The sequence below is a fragment of the Leptinotarsa decemlineata genome, unplaced genomic scaffold (genome assembly GCF_025532065.1).
Source record: "Leptinotarsa decemlineata unplaced genomic scaffold, Ldec_3_MD MMD2_tig00026282_RagTag_RagTag, whole genome shotgun sequence".
Classification (NCBI taxonomy): Eukaryota; Metazoa; Arthropoda; class Insecta; order Coleoptera; family Chrysomelidae; genus Leptinotarsa; species Leptinotarsa decemlineata.
In genome coordinates, this window is record NW_027412668.1 from 22,295,379 (window position 1) to 22,315,499 (window position 20,121).

At 32.6% G+C, this 20,121-nt stretch overlaps 2 protein-coding genes and 1 long non-coding RNA gene across 4 annotated transcripts in view; 2 read left to right on the forward strand and 1 right to left on the reverse strand.

Annotated features, from left to right (window-relative positions):
• LOC111507287 (glutathione hydrolase 1 proenzyme) overlaps window positions 1–20,121 on the forward strand; it is a 59,398-nt gene that overhangs the window by 18,137 nt on the left and 21,140 nt on the right. Inside the window, exon 1 of one of the 2 annotated variants that reach the window (XM_074180057.1) lies at window positions 8,722–8,741. The exons of the other annotated variant lie outside the window; for it this stretch is intronic. Coding sequence (XP_074036158.1) covers window positions 8,737–8,741 — 5 coding nt within the window. The 5' untranslated portion in view covers window positions 8,722–8,736. Of the gene's footprint in view, window positions 1–8,721; window positions 8,742–20,121 lie in introns of those variants that run through there. 2 annotated transcript variants of the gene reach the window in all.
• LOC141484739 (uncharacterized) lies at window positions 1,746–7,569 on the reverse strand. The gene is made up of 2 exons (XR_012466773.1): window positions 6,835–7,569; window positions 1,746–6,687 (listed from the first exon to the last, which is right to left on the reverse strand). It is a non-coding gene; the product is annotated as an uncharacterized lncRNA (long non-coding RNA).
• Window positions 7,854–8,537, forward strand: LOC111507284 (nuclear protein 1). Its single transcript, XM_023162574.2, has one exon. It carries the CDS (start codon window positions 7,993–7,995, stop codon window positions 8,194–8,196), a length of 204 nt encoding a protein of 67 aa, XP_023018342.1. The 5' UTR covers window positions 7,854–7,992; the 3' UTR covers window positions 8,197–8,537.

The window sequence follows — 20,121 nt, forward strand, 5'->3', positions numbered from 1 at the left end:
AATAATCGAATTACAAATTAATAAACATACAAAAAACAGTACCAATATGGATATATATATATATATATATATATATATATATATATATATATATATATATATATATATATATATATATATATATATCATGGTGTAATCCTCCCTATGTAAAAAACTTTGACGAAAACGCTTAATCAACGGTACTCTCGATTCTTCATGAAATTGAAGAGATCAACGTACTTCGGCATTCCATTCACAGAGGCGCCAAGCGCACACCAATGTTTACATTTGGAAACTATTCTTGTTCCATCTATTAACATGTATACAAAGTTGGGTTAATCTAATTCCTCGCATCGAGAAATTTTGACAAAACAAAAGCGGATCGGTTTGAAGAACGTGACATTTCTAACCATGTTGCTTCAAACTGTATGAATCTGAATATGTCAAAAAAAAATATGAACAATTTCGTTATATTATTCCAATACTCTGTCAAATTCAAGTTTAACCAGTTCTCCTAGGTTCTTCTAGGCACTCCTCAAACTCCACAGTTTGAGGAGTGCCTATAGAAGATGACAGTACTACCAACTGTCGAAAGCGCTCGCAGATAATAGAAGATATAAAGCTTCAAATCCTTTTTGTAAAATTTAATATTGACCAAAAATATGCAAAATAAGTCAGTAATATTCTCCATTGGACTTCTAATCGAATATTTCATCAATGAATCTGACCCCATTGATAAATCCTATTTATAAATACCTAATTATGATTTCCAACAAAGTGCATACACTTTATTATAATTTACTTGGCCTGAATTAACACATTTATATGAATTGTCAGCATTTTCTAAATCAGTCGTAATAAAATAAATAACTACAATGTATTTTGATGATCCATACACAAGTGTTGTTTGTCTTCAGTAAGGAAAAACACTGTAAACAAGTGATAGATATGATTCGTGATATGATAAATCTAAAAATAAGTTATCAATCGGAGGTATACTTGAAATTAAATGAAACAACGTAGAAGAATATTTGATCTATGAAACAGATGAATTTCTTTTTATTTTACATCTCAAACCAGTTTTCAATTGTTTCATATATTCGCAGATTGTGCCGATAAAACAAAAAAGTATCTTCGTTTTTCATAATATATTTAAGTCTTCACTAGCTTATACCATATTTTTCAACCATGAAATATTTTGAATCATTTTCTTTGTTGCTTCGAAACTAATTTAATGATAATTTAAAATGAAACAAAGTAGAAGAATATTTGATGCATGAATTTCTTTTTATTTCACATCTTAAACCAGTTTTCAACTGTTTCATATACGAATGTGGTGGCATTCCGCAGATTGTTACGATAAAACAAAAAATTATCTTCTTTTTCAATAATATATCTCTTCTCTAGCTTAAACTAGCTATACCATAAACTAGCTTATACCATATTTTTCAACCATGAAACGAAAACGTCAATTCCTCCTCTAGTGACAAAAATCTCATAGCATTATCTTTCGAAGAAAATAAGTGGCACCGGGACCAACTGCTTCACTTGTCTTTCAATGTATTTCAGTTAAATCGAGCCACCCTGAATAAGTCGTTCGATTTTGAGACTGTAAAAAACACTTCAACTTCAGTTTTCAGGGAAGTATATTTCTACGTAAAAAATCAATTTCTTGTCGATCGCCCTGCCCTCTCCCAAAACAGTCCTCATTGAGATTGTCACTACAAAAACGCAACACGTGTTTCGCTATACCATAATAATAATAATAATAATAATAACTTTATTAATTCCTTTAGGATCACAATGTGATATAGGACAAGTCAGTGAAAAATATAGATAAATAAACTTCAAAATACAGATATGACGAAACAATAAACATAGAAATTTTTGATTTAAAATTTTGAACAAACTTTTAAAACTTTTAAAATGCTTAAACAATACACATAAGCAATACACATATGAGCATTTCAATCACTTCTGTTCACATATTCGACGACACTGTAGAAACATCTGGAAATCAAAAACTCTTTCAGTTTTGCTTTAAAAATACCTGGGGTTTCTTCCGTCCGTACCTCAACCGGAAGTTTGTTATAAAATTTTGTCCCTGCATAGGAAGGGCAATTTTCGAAAAATGCAGTCGAGTGCTTTTTTAATCTGATTTTATTCTTTTGTCTAGTAGGATAGGTATGAAAATCTGAGTTTTGAAGGTGCGTGTCATATTTCTTCATAAACAAACAAACGCATTTATAAATATATATACAAGGTAAACTCATGATTCTATTTTCAATAAAAATTTGTTTGCACGAATCTCTATAGGCAAGATTGAATATCAAATGAATAACTTTTTTTGGGAGACAAAAATTCTGTTTATATCAGAAGAACAGCCCCACACTGCTATATTGTTGGAAATATGAGGATAGAATATGGCATAATAAACATTTAACAGCTGAGATTTATTAAAAATTGAAGTTAACTGTCTTAGGGCATAGTATGCGCTGTTAAGTTTATTATTCACTTGATTAATGCTAGATTGAAATGACATATCACTATCTATGCATATGCCAAGAAATTTAGTTTTTTCTGATGAGTTGATGAGATCATTATTGACTTTGACCTGTAAATTTTTTATTTTTCTCTGGTTTCTGTAATGGAACTGCAACAAAACAGTTTTCTTCGAATTTACAATTAAAGAATTCCTGCGACACCAGCTTGTGAATTCTACAGATAATTTGTTGAGTTTGTCCTGGAGTTCCTCAGGACTATTTGCATCAGTGGCAAGTGTCGAGTCGTCAGCATATAAGACTACAGAATCTGTACTAATATGGTTTGGCATATCATTCACATACAATAAAAAAATTAGTGGGCCCAAAATGGATCCTTGCGGAACACCTAAATCCATATTATGTGACAAAGACTGCTTTTTTTCTACTTTCACATGTATTCTTCTGAAAGTTAAATACGATTTTAACCACAGGAGAAAATTACCCCTGAAGCCAAGTGAATGCAACTTGCTTAGAATTATATTCAAATCAATGACATCAAATGCTTTCGATAGATCAAAAAAAAGTGCCCCAACATATTTTCTCTGGTCCAGTGCATCATAAACGTACTTGAAAAAAATATATGCAGCACTTTCAGTTGACCTACCTGGGCAAAACCCATGCTGATGTTTGGAAATAATATCAAATTTTTCTATAAATGACAGCATTTTAGAATGAACACATTTCTCAAAAACTTTACACAGTGCTGTTTGTACTGTTATTGGTCTGTAGTTTTCAATTATATAAATTTCATTATTTTTGTGTAGAGGAGTAACCAATTTTCATCTTATCAGGAAATTCTCCAATTTCAATTGATCGGTTTATTATAAAAGAAAGAGGTTGACTCACAGAAATTCTCATATTTTTCACAAGTTTTGTTGATATGCAGTCAATACCTACCGAGTTTGTATTTTTGAGTGACAGAATAATTTCACAAATGTCACTTGGTAGAACGGGTGAAAAGAAAAATGTATGATGCACGGACATGGTTGTAACTTCTTCAGGCGTATCTATACTCCACGTGTCCGAAATAAACTATTGTATAGCGAAACACGTGTTGCGTTTTTGTAAAACTGTTTAATAAAAATCTCACAGTAAAGTGTTTCTTGGATAAGTAATGGATTTTCATCAAGTATCGGCCGATTGCATCACATATCTGAAAACAATTCATTGTTAACTGTTAACTCCTGTTAATTGTTAACTCCTTTCGTCAACTAACTCTTAAATGAAGGTATTTAAGTACTAGTAATTCCCTTTTAGATACAAGTGATTCCCCCTAGATTGTTTGTGATTACTTTCCATAACATATCGTGAGTGACTCCCCGAAACTATCAAGAAGTCGGTTTGTGAATCACAGAAATAGCTAGTGAAAATTGAAAACATGGGGTCTAAACTCTGAATTATACTTTGAAACATTCTGGCTAATGAAAATTCACAAACCAGTCGTCATGTTGAAAGAAATTCTATACATCGAGTCGTATTTCAATGAAAAATACAACACCTAATGTAAGCCTAGAATTCATGAAAGGCCATAAAAAATGACTGTGGGGGTGAACCTAACATAATCTTTAATATGTATAAAAATAACTACAATATGCGTGCCGCTAAAATGGGGAAAGGAGTCCTGGTACGATCAACTTGACCATGAAGAAGGTTCCCGTTTTTTACCTGAAATGCATGCATTTGAAGACATTAGGTTTGGAAGTTGTGCCCTCTAGAAATTTCTGGACTGGTACAAGACACTCGACAACACCCCACAACATTCCAGGACATCCCGAAATACTCTGGAATGTTAAGTCTGCAACTGATAGTAGAGCAACTGTTCTATAGTTGGCTGGAAAATTTTTCTTACTCTTTTGGGTACAGGTTAAATTCGAGCAGTCTTTCAACAACAAGGAGTACTGTTGCAACTTCAATGACTCATTTTTCGAGTAGGATTCCAAATGATTCATAAGTACCAGGAACTTCATTGATGTCGAGCTGCTGTTTCAGAATTCGTGCAATAGAACGAAGTGGAAAAATAATACAGGGCTTCATAATTCTGCATCATTATACAGAAAGCGCCAAACTTACGAAGAAAGAAAGTAGGTGAACTATTACAGAAATGATTTGATTATGCACAGAAGTTTCTTTCAGGTACAGACTGGAAAAAAATCCATCCGAAACAACTACTTTCAAATTTCGGAACAATGAGTTACCCAGAAAATTATTTTTTCCATTGCAATTTTCTTCAATGTTTCCGAAAATAAAATACAACCATTGTTACTAGCGGATAATGTTAGGGGAGAGTTGGATAATACTGATCCCCTAAGGACTTGGACCTATAATTAGGACACTGTTTGATATTATAGAATCAAAAACGCAGTAATTAGTAGAAAGTTTATTCAGGTACGCATACCTCAAAACAAAAAAATGTCAAGTTTCAACAGAAAGTAATTATTGTGAAATTACAAAAATGGAAGAGGCGTGGAATCGTCAAACTGGTCGGATAAAATCATGCCTAGGTTTGATAAAATCGTACCCACATTAATTACATACAAATTGATGAATAACTATATTAATAATAAAAAAACGAATAGAATTTTAAGTTTTCACAAATTAGTGCGTGAAAATAAGAAGACCCAAATTCTTTTCATCTCTAGAAAAATAATCACTATATAAAGTAGGTATTACCGTATTATTAAGTTAAAAAAAACTTTCATTCTTTATGGAAACAAAACGTGGCTAACTTTCTGCATGTATATAGTTCTCTCAATAACTAGATTCTTCAGCGGCGGCTCGTCAGAGGAGGCAAGGAAGGCTCAGCCTCCCCGTAAAATTTGAGGCCATTTAGCGCAATAAGTTAAAAGATATTGACAAATAATTATGATTATTTTTTTGAATGCTTGGGTATCTTTACTTCACCATTAATTTTTAATATAAATACATATTATGCCCGAAAAAACACTATCACCCACTACGACGTACAACACTTTATCCTGCATCAACAAACCTCAAACGCACCGCCCACGAACGAATGACGAAGAAACCATCAACCCGAAATAATAAATGACATACGTTGATACGTTGCAAGGGAGCCAAGCCTCCGACCGCTTTAAAAAAACACAAGCTCCGCGAGACCGATCCAGCCAGCGACAAACGTCCCGATTTGTAAATTTAGTTGCAGAAATTATAGCGTGAGAGGAGGCTATCCTCCAGTTGGTCTTCGTTAGTGTACGACTGCGTTTGTTTTTGATTTAATTAAATACTTGTGCTTATAAAATATTTGTAGCAATTTTTAACAAAATTTTTATTATTATTAGAAGGGAAAAGTATTATTTATTGACTGGGAAGAGTTGATTTATATTGAATAACTCAAAGATAACCCTTTTTCCTTGTTTTTGTTTTTTTAATGGTCAGTTTTATACGTATAATTTTCGGCAATACACAATTTTTGTTTGCATCTATGCAAATATTACGTATTATGCATTAAATAGGTGCGGTACTCCAAAAAAATTTCGCGCGTCCGGCGGGCTTTTCTGTGTGAATATAGTCTTTATGACTTTAGCCTTCCTTGTTCTCCAATGCACGAGCCGTCACTGGAATTCTTAGTAACTCTTTGAATTAAATATAAGTAGACTAGTCAGTCTCAAAAATATATAAAATCAATTTTACATCAGACTTAAAGTTGTATTAATTTGCGGAAAAATTATGCTTTGTCATGAGTGTCTCTAGGTTAGCAAAAAAATGGCAATTTCTAGGAAATAAAGGTTTTGGCTTTCTACTTCCCCATGTTGATACAAAAATAAATCTCTCCTGAAGATATACCCTTCCACACTGTTTCTAATTTATTAAATAGTAAAACTCCTTGAGCTTGTTGGATTGGGAAGCCTTATAAGTTCCGGTATTTCTTAAAAAAATTACCCAACATTTTCCAGTCATTATTTTCTCGTACGAAAAATTGCGTTTGATACTTTTTGCAATTCAAAAGTCGTAAGCCAATTTATGCAACTGTTGCTGAATTTTCCCGTGTTTTTCCAAAGTAAGTCGATCTCCAATTGTTGATTTAGGCATATTCAAGTATTCAGCAACTGTTTTTATTTTAATTCCGTTTCGTATAGCCCCTAGTGCAGCTTTCATATTTTCTGGAGTTCACGTCTTTTTTTGGCACAAATGCATCCATCTAAAACTAAAATACATTCATCTCAAAATAGGTCAATTTGTCAAGGAGCTACAATGCCACGGACAGACACACAAACAAACATATAGAAAAGTAAATTATTTGTTAAAAATTATTCTGGCATTACTTCGAGAGTATATTGGCATTAAAACTTACCTCTTTTCGATAGTACACACAAAATTATAAGGTAAGGTCTCTCCGTTGTCGCGCTGGTCAAACTGGCATGGCGCGGGGGAAGGTGTGGGCATATCGGACTTCGATATTTGCGGACTGTATCGCACAACTAGTGGATAGTTTTTGAAATATGCCGATGCGCGGAATCATTGGCCGCGCGGAAATTAGACCGCGCGGTATTATCCAACTCTCCCCTACTTTTAAGAGTCACCTTTCTGAGTTGAAATCATGGTTGAGTTATATTTATTCTTGAACATTACTAGCCTATATTTAACTATTGGATAGTTTTTGAAATATGCTGATACGGGGAATTATCGGCCGCGCGTAATTATACAACTCTCCCCTACTTTTAAGAGTCACCTTTCTGAGTTAAAACCATGGTTGAATTATATTTCTTCTTGAACATTACTGGCCTATATTCAACTGGTGGATAGTTTTTGAAATATGCCGATGCGCGGAATTATCGGCCGCGCGGAATTATACAACTCTCCCCTACTTTTAAAAGTCACCTTTCTGAGTTAAAATCATGGTTGAATTATATTTCTTCGTGAACAATACTGGCCTATATTCAAAATTGATTTTTGAAATTCTACATTCATCTCATCTTTCATGCAGCATTTGAAATTCTTGAAAATTAAGGTAGTTTTTACAGAAATTGTCATCAAAAATTGAACAAAATCGCTCTACTTATTTTGAAAGTGCGTTTACACTCTCAACCTAAATATTACTTCTATCAAAAACATTTTCTCTATAGTAATTGTAGATGAATCATTATTGCCAGCGTGGTTTATATAGTCGTGAATAAAATTTTTTTTTCTTCAGAATTTTGTGATACCGACATTAAAAACATTGAGAAATTTTATCCAGCAAAATAATATACGAGAACGGTGATTCATTCATCCGACCGTGTCAACAAACACAGAAATAATATACACATTCGTCCTCCATTTCATTTCAGACACGTCGCGTCGTTGACTGGAACGTATAAATAGCCATGACCAACGCGATAACGCTACAGTTTCGAATCGACATTACGTTTGCGTTGAGTTGTTGTGGTTACGCAGAAGCGAGCGGTGTAAAAGTCAATATTCTTCAGTTTGAAGCCAAATTTTGAAGTGATTGTTAATAAATCTAGTGAAGATGTCTGAAAGTCATTTCGACGAATACGAGCACTACAATTTCGCCTACGACAAACACATTTTCTGCGGAAACAGCGGTAAACAACGAACAAAGAGAGAAGCCGGAGAGCATACCAATCACTTCGATCCCTCCGGGCATTCTAGAAAAATCCTGACCAAGCTCCAGAACACGGAAACGAACAAGAAGAAGCAGCCAGTCGAGTGAGAAAACTGAAAAGTGAGTGGAAAAACGGTTCTACGTTTTTTCTTCAAAGACGATGCATGTCTATGGACTGTGATTTTTTACGACTTTGATATGGAATTAATTTTCAATAACCTCTTCTCAAGGCCTTATTCTACCATCGTAGTTCTTCAATTGAACTCTTGAAGGCCGAATAAAGAATTCATTGGTTCTTTTGTTTCATTTCGAATGGTTATTATTGCTGTGTTATCAACTATAAGTATCTAGCTATGTAGTATATATTTAATTAGTTGTGAGAAATTGCTCATATCAGAATGTTTCTGTTTGTGAGAAAATGGTTAACTACTAATAAATGTGGTTTTTTATCTTTTGTTTTATTCTGTTCTATATTTATCAACATTAAACTAGACCTAACTGGTTTTCATGGTCATGATTACATTAGTGTTACGACTGGTTCAAAAAATAATAAAGTAAATTCCATATTCTCAATTGAAGGTCATCATTGTTTTTACCAGGTTGTTATTCTTCAAATATTTAGTCCCAACTACTACATATAGTGGGATCATGAGGTAGGTAGGTAAAAAAGTTCTTATAATCTTGCTGAATTCGTTAATATTTTACTATTAAAATTAAAAAATAAAATTGTGACGTGTCCCGTCACCACTGATCTCAAAAAAATCAGAAGTATCATGAAATGCAAATCAAATAACAGAATTTAGCTATTCAATTATATTATTTCTTTGTAACTACAGAAAACTATTTTTCAAATGTTAATGGAAAGATTATAGGTAAACTTGAATTTTTAATCTATTTCAATCATGATAGCCAGCTTAGAAACCAACAATTAAATGGAATTGAAAAAACATTTATATTATATTGAATACAGAATATAACTTTCTAATTAGCTGCCACATGACCCTTTTAAGAGAAAGAATATCATATGGTACCTTATCTGAAAGGAATTTTAATTATCTATTCAATTAGAACATGTTTTTAAATTGATATTACTTATCGGAAGGCATTCTGTAAGAAAGAAATGATATATTAACTGAAAATAATCATTGGTGTTGCCCTAGTTATCCACTAAATGTGACAAAAAGTCATTTTTGAACAAAAGATATTACTTGACATCTTTGGGCAATGAAACTTCTTGACCTTTCTGGATCTAAAAGACAAATAGTAAACACCAATAAATATACTATCTACATTAAACGTTTGAAGCGAAATCATCAAAAATGTTTTGTTTAAAAAAGGTTTAGCTAATAATGCATTGAACTCTTTCAAATTATTCACCAACATAATTTCCACTAGAATTGTGACGAATCAAAGCTAGTTTCTTTAACATCATAAATTACTTTCCATATTCAGATTTTTTTAGAAAAGTAGGTACTTTCAAAAATACCGCTCTTTATGGGAATATCTAATGGGGAAATCTCATATTCAACGGTCCCTATTCTCAATAAAAGCTCAGTTGAAGAGTTTGTTTTATTATTGATATTTTATTCAAGATATTGTTTTTTCATTATCTTATAATATAAGTACGGGGTAAATCGAGACTAGAAAACATTACTTAATCTCTATTATTTCGAATGTGTAAAACCCTTTTTTTTATATTATTAATGCCCTTGAAGATCAGTTTCTGAGATTTTGGGCATATGCCCGTTACGTTAGTTATAACAAAAAGTGTGCCAGAAATGTATTACTTTTAACACAAACTAGTCAAACAAAAATTCAAATAGAAATTTCTGGCTGATATAACTTCGAATCAAATTATTAGATTTTCGAGTAATGTTGTTCATAAGGCTTAATTAATCTCGATGGATAAAAATGTGAAGACTGTCATTGAACACAAAAAAGTTTTTTGAAAATTACTGAACCTGCTCAAGGAAAATAATCTAGGTTTATTCGGCATGGTGGAATACTGAGAAAATTATACTTATTTTGAAGAGAAGAAAATTGAAACTTTCTATATTTTTTACTACTTTTATTTGTAACTAACGTTACTGCAGTTATGTTACTACATTATGTTTAATGTATAAGTTTGAAAATGTCCTTATAGGACGAAACCACAGTAACGTTAGTTACAAATAAAGTGATAAAAAACATAGAAAGTTCGAATTATCTTTTCTCCATTATGATCTATCACATAGTAACGGCTACATTCATCAATTTATTATACTCATTTTCTTTAAAAAAAATAAAATCTTTCAATCACCCAATATCTCCGTCGAATTGCCAGTATAAAAACTATTTCAATTAAATCATTTGGGAAATTGTGAATAGGTATTTAATCATGCAACTTCATATTTTCACAAAATGGTTTACAAGGGGAAACCACTATAAAATAAGTGTTTCCATTCGAAAAAAATCAATAAAGAAAACGTGCTTTCGAGTTTTGATCCACCCTGTAGTGCACTCATACTTTTACAACCCAATATTTGAAGAAAATGGTCAGCAATGGGAAACTAAAATGAAATACAGATTTTTCCATTCGAAAAACTTAAGGAAAAATTCATTTGAACTTTGATTCAACCAGTTCTGCAAAAACAAGAAAAATTCAGATTTTAATTGAAATGAAAATGCAGGCGATTGAATGGAGTCCGATATGTGACGCACACTATATAATAATAATAATATTTATTGGCAAATATACATATTTCAATGCCACAAGTTGTACGAGGCAATTTCCGAATAAATATAGAAATCCAACAGGAGGATATATATACATAACATAAATGTAGTACCATTGTTAAAAAAATAGTTAATCAGTAAACAGGTGAGTATTGTCGATACAATGAAGGACATATATAATGGTATCATATCAAGGGCAGATTTATGGAGAGAAAATTACACCATCGACATTCAGTACTGATGTGAAAGGTGGAATAAATCCAAAACGAGCACTGTTCCAAAGCACTAGATCTGCAATACTCTTCTTGACGCACGTTTCACCAACCACGTTGGCATCTTCAGGAGATAAAGATCGCTAATACCTATTTCTGAAACTGATCTCTATTCATTTTTTAAAAGTTACACTTTCAGTTTCAGACACACCTCAATGATTTCGGGTGGAAAAAGAAAGAAAGATTATCAAATGATTGAAAGGAGCAGATGTTTTATATATGAATGCAGACAAAGGTAATGAGATTGTGATATTGGATAAATCAGAGTACCTACTACTAGAGAATTGATAATTTAATTGATAACGCTTCCTACGAGTAAAATAAAATAATATTTCCATATTTTCGAAAGCATCCAAAACTCTAGTTTCTTGTACCGATCTCAACAATTTCAAACAGTTTTCATTCATTATATGGTTGCTCTCCTTGTCATCGGATATGAGCTATGAATCGAGTTTTAATAGCTCGCTCAGTCTGACCGATATATTTTTTCCCATAGTCCTCACAGTTTATCCCATATATCCCCGACTTTTCATTTTCCAACATCTTGTCTTTAGGGTCACCTGACATTTGCTAACTTTTTGATAATTCGATCCAATCCGTTGGTATATTTTGGTTCATACGGAAGGACAATGAACTCTCAATTAATGTCAGTACAGGTATTCTTCCTATGTACCTACATCAAATCCTAGTACCCTGGTTACTACCAATCACTAAAACATTCAAGAATGGTAATTCCTTGTTATTTTCAAATTCATATGTAAACTCAATGGTCGGAGATCGATTGTTGAGAGTTGAAACAAAATCCTTCAGATACCTCAGATTCCATTGTGTCAAAAATCGGAAAAATATCACATACATATCGGATCCAAGTCCATGGGAATAACAATGTCACAACTGTATTGCCTTTGTCTGATTTCAGATATAAAACATCTGTCTCTTTCAATCATTTGATAATTTTCCTGTCTTTTTCTACCCGAAATCATTGATATATGTCTGAAAGTGAAAGTATCCCTTGTTAGATATAGATTGAGACTAATTATAGAGTTAGGAATCAATGTATTTCATCTCCTGATGACGCCAACTTGGTTGATGAAACGCGCGTCAAGAAGGTTGTTGCATTTCTGTTGTTTGAGAACAGTGTTTGTTTCGAACATTGAATACATTTTAAATGAGTATTGTGATATATACACGCACATACTTTCATTAAAAAATTATTCCTCTTTCTTTCACAATAACCGACCAGTAGTTCGCCATGAATACAACAAATAATTGACTTGCATTTACCAGAATTATTCATGTATAAATTCACCACTGTACTGGCACAGCTTATTGAGGAGGCGAAGGCAATGACTTAAAAGTGGGCGAATATAAATATAGTAAAAATATGTTTTTTTAAACAAGGAAAAAATACATTGACTCGACCTTTGTTCACCAACCAGCGCCAGTGAACAGTTCTTAGGTTAGACAACCAGCCTTACCAATATATCCTCTGTTCGTAGCATGAAGTGTTTTCAAATAGAATAGATCATTGAGATAAATATCCGATAGAGAAAGGGTAGAACCAGAAATTCCAACTCATAGTGTAATAAACTTCACAAACAATAGTTTTTAAATCGTCATCTTGAAAATTCTTCAGGGCAATAAACAATCCAATTTGAAAACTAGACTGATTTTCCGTTTGCGAAATAATCTATCTTCAATACTGAATAATATATTCGTTATAACGAACCACAATGAATAAGTCATTTGATATCAAGAATGTAAAAAAATTGTAAAACATGTCAACTTTGCTTTTCAGGGAAATACATTTCTACGTGTCAAATATTTCAAATGCAAATAGTCGAGTGAGACTTCATTTGATATGTCTTTCGATATATCAAGAAGTCGAAGTGTTGTAAATATCACCTATATGCAGATGACTCTCAAATATATTTATCTTTCAAATCTTCAGATTTAGGTCAAGCAGTAACCAATATAAATTTCGATCTAAACACGATTTTAAAAGTGTCCCCTGACCAAATGTTGAAAATCAATCCAAACAAATTAGTAGCTATTACCTTTGGAAGTATTGGCATCAGGGAAGAAGTAAAAAACTACAGCATGAAAATGGGAGACTCTGAGATACAACTTAGACCGTATTCAAAAAATTTGAAGTTAATTTTTGATCATAAACTAACATTTCATGAACATGTAACCTTCAAACTTGGAATTGCTATTCATCATTGATACTCATATATCCCCATAGAAAATATTTGGATGTAGATGTCAAGAAAATGCTATGTGATTCATTAGTTTCATTTCATATCAACCACTGTAATGCTGTTTATCAATAATGTTTAGACAAGAACGACAGGTGTCGCATACAATAAGTTCAAAACTCTTGCATCAGGTTAATATGTGATATCAGAAGAAGGTCTAGAATTCCACAAAAATTAGCAAATTTGAAGTTGGTGAATATGTTTAATCGTAAACGTTTTCTTTACAATCATCATATGCAGGAGTCCTCCCTACTTATATGAACATTTGTCTTTTGGAACATGAATTTGCTTGAAAAGGTAGTTTTGAACATTCCTGTATATAAAAAGGAAAACGATATTTTCTCTATAATATCGCCTCCACAATAAATTATCTCCATGAATGGAAAAACAATTGTTTTAATGTATCAGAAACTGTTTTTAAAAGTATGTTCAGCATTCAGAATAACTAGGTTAGCAGCGAGAATCCTAAAAAAAGTTTAGCTGTTCATATATCTCTATATCTATATATTACCTTCTCATTCTTTCCTTTTCTTTTTTTTTCCTTCGAACCCTAATATAATATTTTATTTTTACACATTTTTGGCATTGGTGGAAGAGCAGATTCGCGATCTGAACCAAAAGTCATTTGCACATCAAATACAAAGTGTTTTTTTCTCTCTCTCTTGTAATTTTTTTTTATTGTTATCTTGTTGTTTTTGATGGGCAATAAATTTATTATTATTATTATCCAACTCTGTAACACTTTTGACATTACAACGATAGTCGGTTTCGGTTTCTGAAAAAAATAAAATACTCTGCTACTGATTGAAATAGAAAACTTTATGCGTTTTTTTTTTAATTTAGATGGCTTTGTATCTCTGACAGTTTCCGATTTTTCCATGCTGGTCCTCTTATCTTACAGTAGGTAATAAATATCATTGAAGTCGGCAACATATGATATTTTTTTACTAACAGGCTTACGTAAAATTGGACTAGGTTTCTGTTTTAAATTGTACCAATAGTAACATGGACAATCATACACTAGTAATTTTTATGTAGTCTAATGACCATATAACAAAATTTCATATAATCAAGACCAAATTGATTTTGGCTATATTCGACAAATTAATATGATAGAATTGACTGACACTTGATGAGAATCCATTATAACATATTCGAAAAACAAACTTCAATGTGGGATTTCCACTTGAAATTTTACAAAACCGCGATACGTGTTTCGCTATACGATAGCATCTTCTTGTGTCACAATACACAATATTGTGACGCCCGTAAACTTTGAAGTGGAAATCTCACATTGAAGTGTGTTTTTTGAATACGTCCTCATTTGGTAATGAAAATAAAAAAAAAGTTCTATTTTACTTTTATGAGCTAAGTGCTTCAACTAATCCCATTATTAAAATTATAGATAATCTGACATGTTACTTGATGAAAATTAATAAGTCCATACATGATAATAATTATCGAATTTTCACAATGAATTTCATTTAAAACACGTTTCGCTACACGGTAGCTTCATCAGTTCCCGGTAATAAAACTATTCTGTTTTTTTATGAAAGACATTGTAGCTAACGTGCAGCAAAATACGTTTTAAATAAAATTTATTGTGAAAATTCTGTAATTATTATCATGAATACCACTATTTAAAGGCACACGGCGTTGAATCAGGTGTTCAATATGGCCAATAATATTCGCAGTAGTTACCTATCGTTCTATAACTTTGCTTCTGAACATTTGATTGATGAACTGCTTTGCTGCAACAGTTTGGTTCATTGATGGGCCACCAAGTTGATAACATAAATTGTGTCTGGTATGTTGGTGGACATTATCCAAAACTTCAATTAAATCGTTAACTTCAAAATCGACAGCTGAGTGTTACCCCATCTGTCAAATTTTTCCTAAAAAATATTATTATCTATTTGATTTTCAAATATATCGAACTGCACATAGATTTGTACCGATCCCGACATTCGATTACATAACAAGATGAGCAATTTGGTAACTTGCCATTGTCTATGAAAAAACGGTTATCTCATCTGATCACAAAATTTCACAAGGAAATCGAAAATCTCATTCTCTGAAAGCACAAAGCTTATTTTTCAACTAAAAAATTTTACTTTCGAACCAAAATCATAGAACTGTTATAAATTAACAAAAATTATAAACCAAAATGTTTCTCTCGTAACCAGTTATTGTTGTAATCTTACCAATACTGGTTTTTCACACGAGACTATTTCGAGAATTACATCCGAGCAGACCAAAAACCAAAAATGGAAATTGGGAAACGCTGTACCTTGCATAATGGAGTAATTATTTATAATAATCTGCCAGTCAGGTTTAAAAACATTTGTTTTAAAATTCAAAGTACTTTTAAAAAAATATTCATTTAATAAATATTATTTACACATTTGACAATTAATCTTTGAACAAGATTATACAGGGTGTCCCTGGACTTCCTCTTTTCCTCTCGGTAATGTATAGATGGGGTCAAAATATCACCAGTACTTCATATAACTTTTTTTCCTAAAAGTCTTCGTAACCAAGTTACGGGCCCTCGAAGTTACAAAATGAAAAATGTTTTTCTTTGATAACTTTTCAAGTGAATATTCAAAATCATCCAAATTTTGGTAATTGACTAAACAAATGAATTCCGTCGATGAGCTTTCATGCAGGAGTCAGTTGTTTTGCTACAAAGTCAGGAACGGACTACCCCCGATGGTCCACACCCCAAAACTTTGAAATGACAGATATTTTTCAATATTTTTCAACAAAATAAGGTTACTTGGACAATTTTATGAATAAAAGTACTCATGTGGAAAGTCGATCGGAGCAACGAGTCTTGATAAAAATGTAGTTCTACTCGACGACATCAAACCCGCTCGTCCACCATTATTTGAAATGAATAATTATCAAAGCAGAAATAATAATGATAACGTTAATTCAACAACATTTATAACAGGAATAATACAAAGTATGCTAAAATGAAGTCGTAAACAAAAAGTACAGTACCTATATGGAAGTTTAAGTCACAATTGTGATAGAAGATATTTTTTCAAAAGAAATATCAAGTTCTGTAGATTCGTGGTGTTTTTAAACTAACAAACTACTCTACTATGAAATATCGAATTCATTCCATATTTTGTATGTACATAATACGTGTGGAATAAACACGTTTCGTGTTGATCAGTTATCTGAATCTCATGAAACTCAACATTCGAATGTTTCAAATTCTTCTTCACAGCTAAACTGTTGAGGAGTTTCACTGATAATTATAATTTTATGGGAGAAATTCTTTAACACGAATCTAAATTTAGCTGAAAAAACGCACATCGGAAAAAATATTTACTATACTAATAAAAAGCAAACGAATGAACTACAAAAACGGCTGCACATGATCAGGTGAAAAATATCCAGGGAATAATTATGTTCCATTTCTTTCACAGATGTTGACAAAAAAACCTTTTAGAAATTTTTGATAAAAAATGAGAAACTGGAATGCGATTTTGTTTTGTTGAGTGGTGCGTTGTCATATGACTATCATTGTATTGTCAATATTCCATAGGATATTTTGATTTTTTTTTATATGGCCGAACAGTTTACATTCAATGAATATGCAGATATGCATGTATTTTATGGACGAGCATTTTGTAATGCTGCAGAAGCTCGTCGTCTGTATTCCGAGCATTTTCCCAATCGAACGGTACCGTCAAGAGAAACATTCGAGCGTGTCGATCGCAGCTTGAGGGAGACAGGTATGTAATAATTGATAATTAATTTGAGCACGTTGTTTTATTTCGATATTATTGTAGGTACAGTTTTGCCAAAACGAGGTGGTGAGGGCGCTCCTAGGACTGTACGTACCGTTGTATTGGAGGAAAATATTTTGGAAGCCGTCGCTGATGATCCTTCAATGAGCATCAGAAATCTATCAGAACAGTTCCATACATCCAAGTCCACTATTCATAGAATAATTAGGGAACAACTGCTCCACCCATTTCACATCCAGAAGGTACATGCCATGACACCTCAAGATTTTCCAGCACGACTGGAATATGCCAATTGGTTCATGGATAGGCAAAGAGAGGATATGACTTTTATTAATCGAGTTTTATTCACTGATGAAGCAGGTTTCAGTAGAGATGGAGTCATCAACTCTCATAATCTCCATATATGGGCCGAAGAAAATCCCCATGGGATATTGCAAACCAAACACCAACGGAAATTCAACGTGAATGTTTGGGCTGGTATTATAGGAAATCATCTTATAGGACCATTCGTTCTACAGGACCGATTGAATGGAGAACGTTATTATGAGTTCATTCAGAACGATTTGAATGGACTTTTGGAACATGTTCCATTGCAAACCCGAAGAGATATGTGGTTTATGCATGATGGCGCTCCTTCTCATTTTAGTTTGATTGTGCGTGACCATCTGAACCATATTTTCCACAATAGATGGATTGGTAGAGGTGGGCCATATTCATGGCCATCGCGGTCTCCGGATTTAAATCCATTGGATTTCATTCTGTGGGGGCATCTAAAAAGCCTTGTTTACGCTACACCTATTCACACAAGAGATGCATTGTTGAATAGAATAACATTACATTGTGAAGCCATACGAAACGACCCTGGAATGCTATTTCAAGTACAGAGAGGGTGTCTTCGCAGACTAAGAAAATGTATAGAGAGAGAAGGTGATCATATCGAGCAGTTTCTGTAGCGGATTTTTCATTTCTGTTTGCTCTTGAGGCTCTTGAGTTTCGTTAGTTAAACGTGTTTGCATTATAAAAATTCGTTATGAACATTTTACCTATCATTTCCATTTTCCTTAAAAACTAATATTTTCGAATAATGGTAGACATCTCAGGATAAATGTTGTTGAATTAACGTTATCATTATTATTTCTGCTTTGATAATTATTCATTTCAAATAATGGTGGACGAGCGGGTTTGATGTCGTCGAGTGAAACTACAATTTTATCAAGACTCGTTGCTCCGATCGACTTTCCACACGAGTACTTTTATTCATAAAATTGTCCAAGTAACCTTAATTTGTTGAAAAATATTGAAAAATATCTGTCATTTCAAAGTTTTGGGGTGTGGACCATCGGGGGTAGTCCGTTCCTGACTTTGTAGCAAAACAACTGACTCCTGCATGAAAGCTCATCGAAGGAATTCATTTGTTTAGTCAATTACCAAAATTTGGATGATTTTGAATATTCACTTGAAAAGTTATCAAAGAAAAACATTTTTCATTTTGTAACTTCGAGGGCCCGTTACTTGGTAACGAAGGATTTTAGGAAAAAAAGTTATATGAAGTACTGGTGATATTTTGACCCCATCTATATATTCCCGAGAGGAAAAGAGGAAGTCCAGGGACACTCTGTATATTTTTATACACATTATGAATTTGAATTTTCCTATTATAAACATACATTGTTTCTTGGGAAAGTTGAAAAAATAAAGTTGAATCATTTTTTAACGTAACTATACATTCCAATAACACCTGTTCCTTAAAGGATTTTGAATCAATCAAAATATTCTTCATTGTCCAAGATGTAATCTTATTGACGAAGCTCGTCATGTTAGATAAAAAATAATTATATATTAATATAAACATAGTCATACATGCGTATAAAGTATAAAAATCATATCAGATAAACTAAAACAACAAAACATGAACGGATCAACATTAACCAGATGAAATCCACCCTGAATACAATACTTAACCAAAACTATTTCGAATCCGTAGGAAAAATTTATAAACAAACAGTTGGACTAGCGATGGGATTCCCACTATCTTGCATTATTTCGGAAATATACCTGCAAACCATAGATGAGAAAATTTTAACAATAATCAAAACACACGATGAAAAAGGAGAATTGTTCAGATACGTTGACAATGGTCTGTACATATCACAAAACAAAGGAAAATAACAGAGGAAACTAAAAAATAAACCAAAAACTGATTTTCAGCATAGAGGAAGAAAACGACTCGAAACTCAACTACCTGGACATAACTATCGGATATAACCACAACAAAACAAAATTTCAAATGGCAATATACAGGAAACCTACACAAACAAGCTCTACCATACCCGCAACTTTGAACCACCCATCATCACATGAAATGGCTGCATATAACGCAGTCATACACAGAATGCTGAGGATACCACTTTGCAATGAAGCCCGAAACAAGGAAAGGAAAATCATATACCAAATCGCAAACGATAACGGATATACCCAAAAGACAATAGATAAATTAGAAAATAGAAATTAAACAAAAAATAAAGAACAAGGATGAAAGTACTCCAACAGATAAAACAACACAACGATGGACTGCATTCATATACATTGGTCACCAAACCAAAAAATTAACAAACATCTTCAAACACCTGAACATCAACATCACTTACACGCCAAACACGAAAATAACACAAAAAATAAACAGTTATGAAAAAGAAGAAGACAACAACCTAAACGGAGTGTACAGCGTACAATGCTCGGATTGCAACAAATTCTATATCGGCCAAACCAAGAAAAAACTGATCCAAAAGTACGACGAGCACAAAAAGGCATACATAAACCCAATAACATATAAATAAAACCTCGCAACATATATGCTATACAAAAGAAACATAACTTTCCACCACCAGATAACATAAAACTCATAAAACAAGTCAATAAAGGAAACCGTATGGATATCTGGGAAAACCTAAACATCCATAAATTCAAAAGCAATCATAACACAAGACCTAACAATCAACATAGTCCACAAAACAATACACATTC